The following is a 16,980-nucleotide window of genomic DNA, read 5'->3' on the forward strand; positions in this document are numbered from 1 at the left end:
TGTTTATTTATTTATTTATTAATACAATTCAGGAATGTGTAAAAGTCCCGACAGACACTCCATACCAGTAGGTGGCGGTAATGCACAAAAAAGTGTTTTGAAACGCCATCAAACATTAAGAAGAAGAAGACGCAGAAGGCGAAGAAGAAGTGTCGAGTGTGTGTCAAGTTTAGTTGGTTATAATTAACCACTTTATCATAATGATGAACACACACGTCAACGGATCTTTGTGGAAATTGCAATTTGTCATGTTACTTGAGTAAGTCCAGTTTACCATATGCATTTTATGGGAATAGATGTTAAATTGCATGATGCTGTCTTTGATTGAGCAAAAGTAACTTTACTTAGTGTAACAACAGTAATATGTCGGCATGTGCGGCATGTATGAATTAATTATTAATCTGTACTAACCACTGGATGTTGTGTGTGGCTACCAGCGGATACTCGTCACTGTTTGTCCGAGTCTGTGGTGCTGGATGTGTGGATAATGTTATGCATTACAATCATACTGGCCTGTCTATCTGTCTGCCTCACTGTCTGACAGTCTGCCTGTCTCTCTGTCTGTCGCCAACAGGATGCTATGATAGCTGATCAAATGGCGTGGGAATGAGGCAGCAGACTTCAGCTTGGTGAGTGCTCTACATCCATCCATTAGAAACATGAACTAGTATCTTCTGCAGCCAGCCACAAGGCTTGGACATTGTACATTAGCATAGCATCAGAAGGTATACATAGTTAATGCCTGCAATATATTTGATCAAATCCCAACTCAACAGTCTGTTGATGATATATATATATAGTCTCTCTCCCTTTTCTCTGGCCTCATCTGGCCTGTTGAGGTCCGCTGGTTGTGAGTTATGGGACACATGTCTGTATTGTTGCAGCACTGTTTTCATTAGACACACTTGTACTGCTGGCTGACATCAACCCACCCGACAGAGTACCCACTCAGCAGAGACAGGGCAGAGATGGAGGTATTGGAATGGTTTTATTGGTAAAGCAACAAGGAAATAGCATTATTTAATTTGGAAACGTATGGTAAATTACAAATATTAAGTTTTTAAAAAATAAAAATTATGAAGTATCCAACTGCTGTGGTGTTTTGTGTTTTCCTGGTCTTGTGCAACAGTTACCTCTGTTGGAAAAGGACGGCGCTCTGGGACATGAAGAAGCTTGTGAAAGCCTTGACGCAAAACTAGGAGAAGAGGCCTTGGTCGCAGCCATGTCAGGTACAATGTAGTTAATTATGTGTGACCCTACTCCTATTATTGTGATTGGTCATAGTTGTAATCGACCTGTTCATGTATCAAGAGGGGTTATTTATACATATGATGATAGGAGAATGGGTTAAAGAAAAGAGGTGGCATGTAGCTTAGGAACCAGGTTGGGAAAGGACCATGAGTCACTACAACAAGTATTCTCTGCATGGTGAGTGCCCTGGGGCGCTGGGCCTCTGAGCTGCTCCCACTGGCCCAAGGGGTTTGAAAAAGACAGAGACAATCAGGTTAGTTGTTGAATAGGGCTTTTGCCCAAAAATCATATTCGAAGTTTGTTTGTTTATTAATATTAATATTCGAATATATTCGAATATTTATTAATAATGTTTTGACCATTAAAAGCCTTCAGTAAGACCTGGATTGGGCTTCGCGAGGTTTGTTTACCGCGTTGCTATGGTTACCGGCATTGCGTGTTCCAACGGTTTATTAGGTTTCTAATAAATCGCTGTCTAATCAATACTTCATTCACTGTCTCTTCCGTGGTCATTACAATATTATGAATAAACTGCGTCGGGTTCTCCGACGTCTCTCCCTCTTGGCCTGCCCATAACAGGTTTGAATATTTAGGGCTGCCTAATATTCGTTCGAATTTTGATTTATTTTTTGATATTCAAATTATATTCGAATAACGAAGTTCGGATTCAAAGCCCTATTGTTGAATACTGCGTATTGTATGGTACTTATCCTTTACAAGTAGAATAGTATTTCAGAGCTGCATGTGAACAAGTAATCGAGAAATCTATACCAAACCATGGGCTCAACCGTGAAGATAGTGTGAACAGTGTGTTAAACCGAATGTCTTTACAATGAAGTAGGAGTCAAACATTACAGAATCAAGCTTCGATATGGATGATCCTGCATCATGTTCTTTTTCTATTAAAGGCCCCCAGTGCAACTTTATGTAAATATTCAATGAAAAATAAACATTCAATTTCTAGTCTTTTTTTACACGTAGTAAGTCAATAACTCCATACCATTACATATCGACATTCAAGGAGCAAAGATGAGACGTCGCTGTGTGGTGAGAACTGATAGAAAATCGTAAACAACAACAATCGCCGGTGGGGAGAAGCCATTTTTCCATTGACTGGAAGCCTGCTTTATTTATTGTAGGTTACAAAAAATAAAGAAAATGGCGGCATTGTTGTTGTTATTGATTTTCTAGCAGTTCTCACCACACAACGACGTTTCATCTTTGCTGCTTGAATGTCGGTATGTAATGGTATGGAGTTATTGAAACTTACTACGTGTAAAAAAGACTAGAAATTGAATGTTTATTTTTAAGCCTCGAAAGTTGCACTGGGTGCCTTTTAAATAGAAGAAAAATTATGTTTTTTAGGAAAAACATATATCCCAGTTACAATTGTTTTTAACCTTTTTCAGAAAGTTTTTCTTAAAACAATTTTTGATTTGATGGATATTTCAAGACCATGAGTTGTACTGTCTAGTGATTCAAATACATTTCAACATCTGCCCTACTGACATCACAGTTATATTTTGAAGAGGCCCATAATTGCAAATGAAGAGCTCACCATCACAATGTCTCCACCCTTCAATTGTCTTGTAGATGAAATAACCTTAACCATTTCTGTAATTGAAAATGACTTGGATTGATAATAATATAATTTTTTTGCTCCTCACAGGGCAAGAACAGGAATCCAAAATCCTCTCCGCTTTAAGCCCAATATCAAATAAGCGTGAGAGGAAGAAAAATCCAAGATTTTCGGACTATGAAATGGAAGAGAAACCTGAAAACCCCTGTCCAAAACAAAAGCGAGGAGGAAGGCCCCCCAGAAAGACCTCTGTGGACACGGAAACTCCTCAACCAACTCTGCATTGTGGTTCCAAAGCTGCAGAACCAACCGACCAGAGCCCTGAACAACAGAGTCCTCAGAAGAAGCGCCGAGGGCGCCCTCCCAAAGATAAGTCCAGAAGTCAGCAAAGAAATGATTGGGATAAGAAAGCTATAGCACCAAGTGATGGAGGGGACCAAGACACCGGGTCTCATACATCATCTAAAGAACTTTCTCTGAAATCTCCTGACATTACCGCCAAAGGTAAACAGAAGACCCCTGCAAGGAAGAAACCTGACAGGAAAATAAAAGTAGAAGACCTCTCAACAGAGGCCGAAAAGGCTTTTTCTGAGCAGCAACCAGTGGAGACGCCAAAGCCAAAGAGGAAGTACCTGAAGAAGAAGAAGGTGCCACCGCAGGAGATGGCCCCCATGTTACAAAATGACACAGAGGAAACCTCCGCTAGGCCAGACCCAGAGACCAATCTGGGTGGCCGTCCAAGAAGAAGTGCAGCTAAAACGTATGTTACATTCAGTCAAACAAGATTTATTTTTTATTTACCCATGTTTACAACATAGTGAACCTCAAGCAGCTGCAGGGGTGATTTTAGAGTTGCTAAGTGAGGGACAAAAAAGAGTCCAAAAGACTAGATTAGCAAAAATAAGTCAAATGCATTTGATGCCAGGCAAGATAGACTCCCCAGACCAATTAGGGCCCTGATTGGCCAGAAATTAAGCGGAAGCAGTCAAAATCAAAATTGTTTCGAATGGAGGATGAATGATGCATTCCTAACAATTTACAAAAACTATTTTGTAAAGGTTCTACGTATATTTACTGCATTATTTGCTTCCATTGTCTATTTATGAATCGATTGTAATTTAACTTAAACAAAAAAGAAGGCCCTCACTGAATCGGCCTAGCGCCCCGACTCGGTGTGGGCCACCTGACTCGGTCTAGCCTGGTCCATGTCTGCCGTCAATCATCAACAAGCAACGTTTTGGCTCCAGACCTACATTTTAAAACTTCTGTTAACAATTTAACACGTATGGAAGGCTATTTCAAAAAACGTATACATAAATAACATTATCCCTTGCATGGTGGTTAGTCTATAGGCTTGTTCTGAAAGAGTTGCATTTTTTGAAAACAGCCTAGATAATCTACATAATGATAAGAATGCTTCTGTAGGGACGTAAAGTATCTATTTATATTTTTACCTGAATTGTTGATAGGCCGGTCAGAGTAATGTGGGGGTTGGGAATTCTTGTAACCTGACGTCATGATCGTTCCAGCACGCGCCCTCAATGTTGTCGGGCAGCAAAATAACGTACCAGTGTGACTCTGCTAAAAAGTATTTCTTTATCTTATTTCCTTTTAATTTATCCTTTGTTTCAGCGCACATGATTTCTGTTTCATCTCCAGGCTTTTTCCACCTACTCAAGTCTAGACTGTCTTGACAAAAGTCATTCTAAGCTCATGCCATCATCAGAATAAAGTAACTGTTAAGGTGGCACTGACAGACTCATCCATGTCGGCCTACTTGGCCCTCTTAAACAATCCCGTTCCTTTGCGAGCCTTCTGTGGCTTCAGACCCTCCCTTCTTATTGATGTTCCTGCTCTGTGTTGTAGTGCGTTGAAGTACCTTCATTCTCTGGCTCAAGAGAGCCTCAGCGGCCCAGAGGCGTCCGACTCACGCAGCGGGAGCCCAGACTCACTGTCGGACCGACCAGGACCCCGTCAAGGTGCAGGTATGCTATGCACCCTCCTAGGATGTTGTCTTGATGCTCTTTCCTAACAATGGTAGAATCTGGCTGAAATAAATCAGGTGTCAGCTATGAGGGGCTGGGATCAGAGGGAGTTCATCTAACAGGGGCTTCACGGTGGTTTGATGTGGCACAGGGACCTTCCACCATTGTAAGTTAATGGGAATTATGGGATTTAACTCTCATAATTCCATCAAATACATTTCTTCTCGGTCTGGTAAGGATCTCAGTGGCAAGTTGTTGTCCATATTACGGAGACACTGGCATTAATGAGTTTTGGCCATTGGACATTTTCCACTGTTGGTGGCAAGAATCGCAAGCCATTGCAGGGCCTTTAACATCAACTCTCCAGCTTGTGAGACTTGATTTACAAGCCTTCCGTTGTAAACCAAGGGTTAATAATATAAGTGATGTATATCTGTAACCCCTTTTGACCTGCAGCGGCGATGAGGTGTAAGAAGAGGAGGCCAGTTGATTGTGACGACTTTGAAGGAGATGAAGATTTCCTCCCCGGCGGTGGGGATGAGGAGATGCTTGACGACATGGAGGACGAGGAGGACGAGGAGGAGACGGAGGGTCTTGAATCGGAACTGGAACCTGCAACTCAATACTTAAATAAAAGCAATGCAAGTACTTTGCTACTTCAGCGGGATGGATGTTTTGAATGTAAAGAGAAAGGGCTGCCTGAACACATGCATGTTGTTGCAGGGTATTGAGGCATATCACTGCAAAAATTGTGAGCAAAAATGCCTTTCACAGGGTCATACAACCAACACACATATGCACACAACTTTTAAAGTTGTGTGCATATGTACTTTTAAAGGGTTTTCCTCCTCGCGCGGATAATCTTTACACAGTCGATCTATGTCTTATTGTTCCACCAAATGTCTTTGTTAAAATAGCAACAGGGAGGCAATGCAGTATTTATTACAGTTTTTAAATGTACTTTTACATTTTGCATTTAGGACGCTTTATCCAAAGCGACTTACAAAAAGTACATTTATCAGAAGAAAGAGAAACAATATTTGTCTGTACAGTAAGGATGTTCATAGAACCAAGTGCCAAGCACAAAGGATCGCAAGGTTAATCCAGTCCCTGTATCCAAAAAAGATAGCTAGGATAAGATGCTACAAAATGCTAAGTACTATTTTTGAGTGCAAGGACGTACAACATACAATAAGTTTGTACATTAAGTACCAGGACGTACATCATACAATACAGAAGGTACACAAGAGGTGTGTCAGGGGGATGGCTATGCCGATGTCCAGATGAACTCTGAACAAGAAAGTCTTGATTCTGGATGTCTTAGTGCTATAAAAAGAGCAAAGACAGCATTTGTGTGCACAGTGGCATCCGTTTCGTGCTGCCTCACTTAATGTGTGCGCTCAATATGAATTTTTTTCTCCTCACATGCTGTATTGTTGCTCTCATGAGCAGGAAATGCTGCCCGCACAATAATGTGTTTTTTGCACTGATTTTTGCCAGTGATATGCAGCCATATCAGAGTTTTTATGTTAAAGAATTTTGCAGGTGTGCACCCCATCATTTGGCTATTTAACTGGGGGTGCAAAAGTGCAATTAATTATATAGCAAATAAAGACAATTACCAAATTTATTGTAAAATGTATTTAAAATCCACTTTCCATTCACTTTGGCTTGTGCTTGTGTCTTGCCAAAAGTTGACCCACATTGAAGTTTGTTATTTGGTGTGCTTCTGGCTCTAAATCTAAGGCTAAAATAATGATTGACTTGCTACGCAATTTAGATCCCTACACAATTTGAAAAGCATAATTCATTTTCTATGTCATTGAGTCAATCTGAAATGTTCCCACGAGACGGTGCGGGCGAATTGGATCGTTCCAAAACTTGATTTAATTTGTGTCAGCAGATACTCCACAGAAGGGTTTTTGGCGTAGCCACTAACGGGATCTCCAATGCCATGATGAAGCCTGCGTTGGATGCCTACAAGGCCAACAAGAAGTTGTACGTAACCTCTCTTTTTGCTCTGTGTGTGTAATTGTAATATGATAATATGGGTTCTGACTAATAAGACAAATGAGTGTGACTAGTAGAATGCTGTTGATGACCTTCCTCATATTGTAGCCGAGAAGAGCACCACAGTGACTCGGTGTTTCCAGAGTGGCTCCCCACGGTCAACGACTGGACCCTTGTTTCCAGCAGGTAGTCATCCCAGTTTAAGCACCAAACAACAGTCCAAATAACCTGTGTTTCACTAGAGCTGGTCTCTGAGGTTAGACTTAATATTCAGCTGGTCTTCACACGCTTAAGAGTGGATTCTGTTCTGTATCAGGTCATTTTGATCAAATGATTCACAAGCTCTTGATTCTACAGGAGCTTACAAACGGGTCTCTTTCCTTGTGTATTCTTTTAGTGAGCTGGAGAAGTACTTACCCCGGGAGTTGCAGTCTGCTGCTTTCAAAGTTTCTAGAGAGGGCCTAGGCAACAAGGAGACAGTGCAAAGACTCAACAGGTGGAAATATAGTAAATATTTAGAATACATTAAATGCTTCAAACCACTGTTCTCGTTTCCATGAACGCTTAAGACCCTTGATGTCATTGTTGTGGGATGTGCGTTTTTTTTTTTTCCATTGATCCAAATCTGAGGAATGACTTCAATGGTCAACCTTGTGGGAACGGGGTGATGTTGCGACCGTAGAAGGTAGCGGGTGCAGCACTTCTCCTTTCCCACAATGAGCACACATCTGGGAATATATAATATCATGAAGTGTTCAATCCATCTTCATTATCTTCCCCTTAAAAATGAAGTAAAAAGACCATCAATCTATTGGTTTCTAATGCTTATTGCCATTGCCATATGAATGACCCCAGCAGCTCCATGCAATACGCATGATCAGAGAATGGGAGCGGTAAGAGGCCGCTGAGGATGGGTTAGGATTGATCATTCCACCGACTGAACCCATGGCAGGTTCCAGGTCAGCGACCCCCACCCCGAGCGCCTGGACTTGACGGTGTTTGTGGGGGGTCCGGTGTGGGCCCTGGAGTGGTGTCCGCTGCCCGACGGGGCCACCGCCCACCAGTACCTTGCCCTGGCCTGCCACCAGGGCATGGACCAGCAGCACGTCTTCAACCAGATGTATGCGGGAGCCGGCCTGGTCCAGCTGTGGGACATGGGAGGACTGGACTACAGAAGCAGGTAAAGGCCTGCAGGGGGGGGTATCTACAGCGTCTCAATGCAACAAGTGGACTCTTTTCCTCCTGAGGTTTTGTCTTTATATCGATTGTATTTCTCACCATAGCAATTGGGTTGTTGGCTCTAGGCGTTGGCTAGAGCTTTACACTGGAGGTCACTCTCTCACTCCTCCCTAAACCACTCCATCCCAGTCATTTTGAAGCCACTAGCGTCTCAATGGCAAAGTTCTAGCAATGATGCAGTATTCATTGGAGCCCGTCTAGGTGTGCTGTCCTCTTCATTTGATCAGATGCTACAGGTGTGGTTAACCCTCTGGACGCCCGGTCAGACCTGTTTGGTATTATTGTACATTGCCTATTGCTATGGCGACATTAGATGGACCCTTTGTACATGTGTATCGTTGTCCTCCTGAAGGCCCGAGGCAGGCCCGGCGTCTCTAGTCTACGGCTTGGGCCAAGAGAAGGGCTTCGTCTGGCAGCTCAAGTGGTGTCCGGCGGGGGCCTGGGAGCCCCCCAACACCAGCAGAAAGGTAGGCGGACCAGTCCAAGGCTTCAGTGGCGTTACTATCGGTATATCGGTACCTCCCTGATTTGTCATCTGACCTCGTGGTCGTGACCCTTGATGCTTTCTACTGTGTCCTAAATAAATGCCCAATATGCACTGATATCAGGGATAATCATCCCAATATTGCCTTGGAGGTATTGGGGAGAGGTCCTCTACTAAAGCTTGGTTCTCTCTCAGGCTCCCTTCCTGCAGCGCCTGGGTCTGCTGGCCGTGGCCGTCTCCACCGGGGTGGTCAGCATCTACAGCCTGCCTCACCCCCAGGCTCTGTGTTCCCCCTGGTCCTCAGGTACACCCCCTGGCCCCACAGGCGGGTTGTCCTACTCTATTGGTCCCCTCAAAGCAGAACACCAAAACTACGGGGCTTTGCCGATCTAAATAACAGAAGTGTGGTCAAAGGACTCATTCAAAGTCCTCTACCACAACGGGAGACACCTCTTATAATGGACCCTCTGGAGGAACACAGAGAATGAACAGGCTCTGTAAAGAGCCGGTGAACCCACTGTTTCAGATGCAGTTCTGCTCTGTGATTTAAATGAATATGTTAAGGGCTGAGGGTTTTAGGAAGGAGGACGGCGGTTTATCCCCATGGTTACATACCATGGCAACTGTGTGATGCTTATTTAGTTCCGTGGTTGTGTGACTGTTATGTGTTGAGCGATGCTGTGTATGAAATGCGCCACACGCCGTAGCGTTATACTTTAACCGTCACGCGGACGCAGAGATTAAATAAACGGGTGCTCAGCCGGAGCTTAGCCATCCAGACACACCAGGGCCTTATGCAATAAGTGCTCAATGTAAACGTTCAGGTGGACACCACAGCCCATCGCTGACCGGACCGAGCTCCACAGGTCCACAAGCCACTCCGCCGGGGCCCTTGGTCCTGACGTCGGACTACCTCGGGAAGGTGGTCTAACATCAGGACCAAATGGCAGCAGCGGTCCAGCAGGGAGGAACGTTCACATAGTGTCTGGTTAGAATACCAGACTACATCTCATATTCATCCGCTCATTCTGTCACTCTTATTCACTCAAGAGAATTACAAGACCACCTTTTCCTCCTAGTTCCCTCATTTCTGTAAGGTGAACAGATCTTAGTGACACATCCAGACCTACAGTACTTTATATCTGATGAGGACAGACCTTAGTGACACATCCAGACCTGCAATACTTTTTTTCTGATGAGGAGGACAGACCTTAGTCACACATCCAGACCTTCCATAGACAATACTTTATATCTGATAAGGAGGACAGACCTTAGTGACACATCCAGACCTACAATACTTTAGTTCTGATGAGGTGGTCAGACCTTAGTGACACATCCAGACCTTCCATAGACAATACTTTATATCTGATAAGGAGGACAGACCTTAGTGACACATCCAGACCTACAACCGAAAATACTTTATTTCTGGTTCTGATGACCTAGTTCTGATAGTTGATTGAGATTACGATTCGTTTTTACCTCCAGCTGGGACATTATCATGGTGTTGACCGGAGAGAATGGTCTCCTTCCATGTCACTTTAACACGTACACCAGGGGGCAGGAAAGTGTTTCTGAACCCAAAGCAAACCCTGAAAGGGTCCATAGTCCTTTATGGGCCATCTCTGGTGCATATGGTTCATTGCAAAGGTTGGTGTTCATTTGCTCTAATGGGTTGTTGTTCGTCCACTCTGTTGGAAGCTGTCCCAGTGTTTTGATTTCAGTGTTGGTCTTCAAACTAACAAATGTCAGAATATGTACCTCATACTTTTCTATTCAAGTTATTCATAGCCTGAGTTTGGATTCCTGTGTAATCATGACTGATATGTGGTGAATAGAATGATTAATTTTTGTTTCCCAAAACAGAAGGAGACAACCACGTTCCACCAGTGTATCAGGTAGGCCCGCTGTCCCCAGCCTTCCATTGGCCCACATTTCACCAAACTGTTGAACATTCTGGCGGAGCTATGCCTTGTTTTCTGTTTCCTTTAAGAGATATTGTTCCCAATAAAACGTTTTAATAAATGTATTATACAGTGGCCAGTCTACACAATCTTGATTTAAAACCTTTCCAAACACTTTCTTGCAGTTGACTATTAATGGCAACGTTTATGATCGCCATTTACACGCTAACAGACGCCCATCTCAAGCCAGATGCTAGTCAACCAATATAAGGCAAAAGAAAGTGACAGACCTCTTTCACCTAGACATGAGTCTTTAGATATTAATGTGAGGCTTGGTTTGTGACTTTGACTCAACCAGCTCATTGTATTTTGTGCTACTGCATTTCAGCAGTAAAAGTAGGACCTGTTGTACCTAAACCAGTGCCTTCTAAGTGTTGTTGTACAGAATTTCTTTAGTTTCTCATCTCCCCAGGCCAGAGAGGTGTTGACGCTGAAGCTGGGTGCCTCCAAAGCCCCCCACCATGATAAGAGCGGCCAGGTTTTGTCCATGGACTGGCTGCCTGAGAAGCCTCACAACATCATGGCCATCGGCTTCTATGACGGTACAACCTTATACGTGTGTTAGCTGCTCTGTTCCTTCCTTTTATACATACCAGGCATTGGAGATGGCTGGATTTTCACTGAAAGATTCCTTTAATGATTGCTCTTTAAAAAACATTAAAAACAGCATATAACTTTTTAATGTAGGACAACTCATGTGAGTCTGTCCTATGAGTTTAACTAAAAATGTTTAAATGTTTCCCAGTCTACCAGCCTACAAGTTCAGTTTTATTATTACGTTCCATTAATAAAGCACAACAAGCTGCAGGAGCTTTACAACCAGTGCAAAGTCATCGTATCAGAAACTATGGGTTGGTCCCATGCCCCGTCCCAGCCCCCAGCGCTCTCACATTAGTCCTGTTGTTCTGTAGCCGTGGCCACCTGTCAGTATGCACAGTGGATGGTTTCTGACCTGCCAATAAACACAAAGTAGAAGAGAGTCACAAGATCCCAAGCCCATATTATTGAGTTGACTTTTGCACTGACTACTGTTATTGACCATGGTGTGCTGTTAAATGGCAGTGCCCCTTTGTGCTTTGGTGTGGTCGTTTTCATCTCTCTCTCTCTCTCTGTCCCCTTCTCTCTCTCTCTCTCTCTCTCTCTCTCTCTCTCTCTCTCTCTCTCTCTCTCTCTCTCTCTCTCTCTCTCTCTCTCTCTCTCTCTCTCTCTCTCTCTCTCTCTCTCTCTCTCTCTCTCTCTCTCTCTCTCTCTCTCTCTCTCTCTCTCTCTCTCTCTCTCTCTCTCTCTCTCTCTCTCTCTCTCTCTCTCTCTCTGTCTGTCCCCTTCTCTCTGTCCCCTTCTCTTAGGTACGGTTGGTCTGTGGGACCTCTCCAGCTGCTCCTCTCTGCTACGAGTCTGTGATCCCTCAAACGGCCTGACCCTCCTCCCCTACCGCTGCTTTGTTGCCCATGACAACGCTGTGCGTGCCCTCTGCTTCTGCCCTGCCTCCAGGTACACATTTCAGGGTTGAACCGGTTGCATCTCCTGCAATGACACAAACATTGGGGTTCCCTTGTAACTCCTGCTGTTACTCATGCTGTTGTTGTTGCTGTGTCCATCCGTTAAGAATGGGTTCATGTTGTCACTCCTGTTGTAACTAAGAGTGGAAGACGACATACTACTACAGACATTGCACAACAAATGTCACTTTATGCAACTTGCAGCATGGTAATGATCTGGATGGAGGCTGTTTAGTGTCTGACTGCAGTAGGAAGCAGCTGTTGTGAGGTGGAGTTCTTCAATTGATGATGAAGTAAGACATGCTGATGGGATATGTTGCTTTGTGTACTCTGGGTGTACCAGTGAGGGCTCATGGCTGTGTTTTCCCCAAAAAACTGAACCAAAGTGAATGTATTCTTGTCCTCTTCTCTGCTCACCTTTTTATTACATCCAGCCATCTACCACATTTCTCCAGGTTCCAATCTTTAGGTACGTCCTATTCCCCTTCATGCTGATGGCCTTAAAGGTGTGTGTGTGTGTGTGTGTGTGTGTGTGTGTGTGTGTGTGTGTGTGTGTGTGTGTGTGTGTGTGTGTGTCAGCCAGGTGATGGCGACGGGCGGCAACGACCGCATGGTGAAGCTGTGGGACCTGAAGCGTCTCTACCAGCCAATCAACGTCCAGAAACGCAACCTCACCACGGAGGTGTGCTGGCCCCTGGCCTCACCGGGAACCTTCCACTCCCAGGAGATCAGCTACGCATCGTGAGGAGAACACCTCCTCTCCCTGGCACCCCAAGCCCCTCATCAACAAATCAGACACGCAGAAAGCACAGTAGTAGAGTTAGAAAGTGATTCAAAATAGTGAAATGCCATAAATTTGGCTATAAACTATTAACCCAAATAGAGTAGTAATCCACATGACATATTATACCGTGATCTAGTGGATTTATTGTATATAAATTAACATGACTAAATGTCCTTGTCCCCTCTCTTCAAGACGTGGCCTGACCGGCGCCTACTACAACGACCTGGGCTACCGCAACGCCCGCTCAGTGTTCATTACCCCAAGGACGGGCACGGTCTGGGTGAGCGCCACCCGCCAGCCAGCCACACTCAGACCACGGCAGCCTCTGATGGGTTACAACGGTTAAAGGGGCTGTAGGGACGCTTTGGAAAGGTCTGAAGATGTAGAATAGAAAAGGGCGGAACAGAGGATGGATTCCCTGAACCAATCACAGAAAGGATGCCCTGATTGGTCATCAATTGGCCAAATGATCCTCCAATAGCACCGACCTGCAGCTCCTTTAGGTGACACTGGAGCAATCCCCACAGGGACGCTCTGGTGTCACATAGCTAAACAGTACGGTGGCAAACCGTTCTTAAAGAGAATAGAAGAAGCTATACTAGGTATAACTACTCTTTATCTTTATTATTATTTGTTTATCAACACAGCGGATAAGCACGCAGAATGATGCCAAAAATAACATTTGTTTGACCGGTTGCCATGGTTATCTCCAAGCGGTTAATTTGCAGTTGCGGTATTAATTACCGATTTTGTCAGCTTACTGTTGCATTAAACTGTAATGAGAAAACGCGGTTCAAAATGGTTGTTGTTGTAGAGCGGGGAGTGACGTAGAGTGATAATCCCTCTATAACTACTACCTTATTTCTTCTTCAAGCATTTCAAGATGTTGTGTGTTGCTTTGCGTTGTAGTCGTTGTCGTTCAGCGACTGGTGTAACTCCCTGGTGACTGGGGACGGTCTAGGGGAGGTCATCTTCGCCCTGTTACCCGACTTCAACTGTACCAACCCCAGCCTCCGGCGGACTGTGGAGAGACGCTTCGTAAGGCGCTTTGCTCTTTCTTTCAGTCAGTCTTCCATTCTTTTGGTCGTTCTTTAGTTCTATCATTCCAGCCTTCTTTCTTTCTTTCCTCTTTCTTTCTTTCTTTCTTTCTTTCTTTCTTTCTTTCTTTCTTTCTTTCTTTCTTTCTTTCTTTCTTTCTTCTGTTCCATCTTCCGTTCTTTTGTTCTTTCTGTTGATCCTTCTTTAATTCCTTACGTTCCTTTTTCTGTTCTTATTTTCCGTTCATTCTTTCTATTGTTCCTTCCGTTCTTCATTTAGTTCTTTGAGTCCTCTCTCCTTCCCGTTCCCCTTCGTTCTACCATCTTCCTCTGTATCTGGGCCCTTCTTACAATTGTACGTGGTTTTGTTTGTTTGGACCAAACTTCCCAACGACAGCTGGGAAGTTTAGCCAGTTACTATGGAACATGAAACCTGAGATGTAAAAGTTGATGTGGAACTGTGCCGCTCAAAGCCATTAAAAGGTGTGACAGTGTTCTGACACAAAGGTCTGAGTGGGCTGGTCCACCTCTTGGAGCAGTTGAACCACTAGTAACAATCAATGTCTAGTATTCTGAATGATGAAGAACAATTGATCATATTCCATGGAAACCACTAAGGACTTGCTGTGATTCAAGAAGAAAAGGGAATGGTTTAACAAAAGATACGTATGACATTATGTTCTCAGATTTTTTTTTTATGCATTTGCAGCCCATCTACTTCACTGATATGGTGCGCTACGATGCTGAGGAGGAGAGGGGAGGGAAAGGGGGTCGGGGAAAAGGGGAAATGTCTCCTGGGCGGTTGAACAACAACAACCATTCTGAGGAAGACTCTGCCAGCAGCGATGAAGAGGAGAGGAGCCCAGAGGAGAGGCCTGCTGAAGGCCCCAGCACCCAGACATACAGGGAGGCTGTGGAGAACTACTACCTCCACTTCTCAGACAGCAACCTGGTGCGTGTGCGTGCATGTGTGTGTGTGTGTGCGCGTCAGGTTACACTCCTGAAAGGCGTGCTTTTCAGGGCCATCTGCTAAAGACGTTAGGTAGCCATCATTAGCTCCAGAGCCAACACTCTTTACCCCCCACTCCTCCACCCCACCTCTGAGTGTTCTGCTGGCTCCGCTGGGCAGCCCACTGAGCTGGAAACACACACACACACACACACACACACACACACACACACACACACACACACACACACACACACACACACACACACACACACACACACACACACACACACACACACACACACACACACACACACACACACACACACACGAGCCCTCATTCAAAGGCAGGTTTATCTGATACCTGTGAGCCCACAGTAACATTACGTGACGTCTTCCTCTGGCAGACTGTGTTTTAATGGATGTTAATTTAACCCCTTCTTTTGCTTCTTCCAGCAAAGCTTTAAGAATTATAAGAGGCGGGCGCCATGGAAACGTATGAAGCAAACGGAGGTGAAGACTGACCTGGACTTGGACAGGATGCCCCTGGCTGCGCTACACAAGGTACCTAAAGACGAGAGGGAGCTGAAGACTGACCTAAACGTGCTTTGTCCTCCATTGTGTCCGAGGGGACACAATGGCTGAGCCCTGCTCAGCCAGCGCTCTGACCTCTGCCGTCTCCCCAGGTCCGCTTCAACCCCAACATGAGCTGCCATGCCTGGGTGGCCTCTGTGGGCCAGGCGGGGCTGCTGCGGGTCCACTGCCTCCACAACATGAGCGGCTCCCACATCAACACACAGCTCAGTGCTTTACCCACGGAGCCCGGGGGCCAGGAGGAAGAGGAACAGTGACCAGATGGCTAGCCTGGAGACTCAGCACCTCAGAGTGTACCGGGGCCTCTGAGACAGATGGTGGCTGAACCCTAGCCCTGTGCAGAGGGGAGCTAGATGACCTGAAGGCCACCGTGTGGACACTGAGTTATCTTTTTGGGATGGGGGAGGGAAGGCAGTTTGCAGCTAAATGACATCCAACTTAAGTGGCTATATACTACCACCTGCTCCATTGACTCCCACATTGTACTGCTCAGGAAAAGGTTAGAGCCACTCATCCCTTCATAAGAACATCAGTGTTACAGGGCATTGGATAGAGCTCAGTGGTTGTTTTAGATTCTGGTGACGGCTCCAGGCTGCAGCCGCAGCTTGGTACGAGTGAGGCGCTGTGCTGCGGCCCAGAGGGGGAATGTCGTTCATTTATACTGCGCAAATGTTTTAAAGCTGATGGTTTTTTATATTTACATAGTGACTTTTGCTGATCTAGATTATTATTTTATTTTTTTCTTGATTGTCCCTCATGAAACAATATTCATTACACTGGTTGTTTACATTTAAAGGAATCTTTTAGTTTTCTACTACAGTTAAATATGCAAAAGGTTGTTTGCTGCTCTGCCACATAACTTTCATCTGAACTTAAATAGTGTTTCATGATATTTTTATATTCTATACAGTCGTAACTTTCTGAAACACCTTTTTTCTTTCAAGAAGTAATTTTGGAAATGTTTGTAATCTTTTAAATTGACAATTATTGAAAGATTGTTCCCCCCCTTGTGTGTTTATTCATAGACCCTGTTTGTTTGGATAATAGAACCACTGAGAATATGCTTTGCTAAAAATTATCCATTCAAAAACAAATCGTTCTTCTAAACATTTTGTATAATAAATCATCAATCTCAATAAAACTATTTTTTTAATAAACCATCATACTAATTTATCCAAACTATCTGTTCTCTCAGTCGCTCAATAACAGTTGCCACATGTGCTACAGCTAAATTACATGATTAATTTAAAGGCGCTACATCATCAGAGATTAAGGAAACACTGGTTATAAATTATATTCAGTGACAATATTGTATCTTAATATATCGTAGAAAAATAAACAGATTCACTATTTGGTCATCTGCATTCTTTTATTAGTCTTTGAAAAAATCATTTTGAACATGTACACATAAAATATCGAACAGCACATTGTGGACTCAGGAATTAAACGCTTTAACAAACAATACCTCTGAGAATGATTACAATGAAATTAATATTTACAAAAATATTTGCACTAAAGAAATCACAAAGTACATGAAATTTATTTACAAAAGCATCCAATGTTACAGTAATTCACAGACAGTTTGAGTACAAAAGACAACGCATTCTC

At 44.0% G+C, this 16,980-nt stretch overlaps 1 protein-coding gene across 2 annotated transcripts; it reads left to right on the plus strand.

Annotated features, from left to right (window-relative positions):
• The first annotated feature begins 105 nt into the window (after positions 1-105).
• Positions 106-16,545, plus strand: gtf3c2 (general transcription factor IIIC, polypeptide 2, beta). 2 transcript variants are annotated; one of them, XM_030345454.1, is made up of 22 exons: positions 106-259; positions 575-629; positions 885-974; positions 1,130-1,229; positions 2,921-3,590; positions 4,697-4,815; positions 5,272-5,456; positions 6,719-6,813; positions 6,934-7,011; positions 7,223-7,321; positions 7,778-8,005; positions 8,417-8,531; positions 8,744-8,852; positions 10,412-10,443; positions 10,922-11,051; positions 11,856-12,000; positions 12,588-12,749; positions 12,985-13,072; positions 13,702-13,830; positions 14,539-14,781; positions 15,235-15,342; positions 15,465-16,545. In XM_030345454.1, exons 3-22 carry the CDS (start codon positions 969-971, stop codon positions 15,627-15,629), a joined length of 3,006 nt encoding a protein of 1,001 aa, XP_030201314.1. In that variant the 5' UTR covers positions 106-259; positions 575-629; positions 885-968; the 3' UTR covers positions 15,630-16,545. The 2 variants fall into 2 exon arrangements, with proteins under 2 accessions (XP_030201314.1, XP_030201315.1); XM_030345455.1 differs by lacking the exon at positions 885-974 and having other exon boundaries at positions 107-259.
• Positions 16,546-16,980: the final 435 nt, after the last annotated feature.

The sequence above is a fragment of the Gadus morhua genome, chromosome 21, assembly GCF_902167405.1.
Source record: "Gadus morhua chromosome 21, gadMor3.0, whole genome shotgun sequence".
NCBI lineage: Eukaryota > Metazoa > Chordata > Actinopteri > Gadiformes > Gadidae > Gadus > Gadus morhua.

Coding starts and splice junctions, on each gene's coding strand:
- gtf3c2 (XM_030345454.1), top strand. Junction 13,073..13,701: donor CAAGGACGGGCACGGTCTGG/GTGAGCGCCACC, acceptor TTTGCGTTGTAG/TCGTTGTCGTTCAGCGACTG. Junction 15,343..15,464: donor CCCTGGCTGCGCTACACAAG/GTACCTAAAGAC, acceptor CCGTCTCCCCAG/GTCCGCTTCAACCCCAACAT.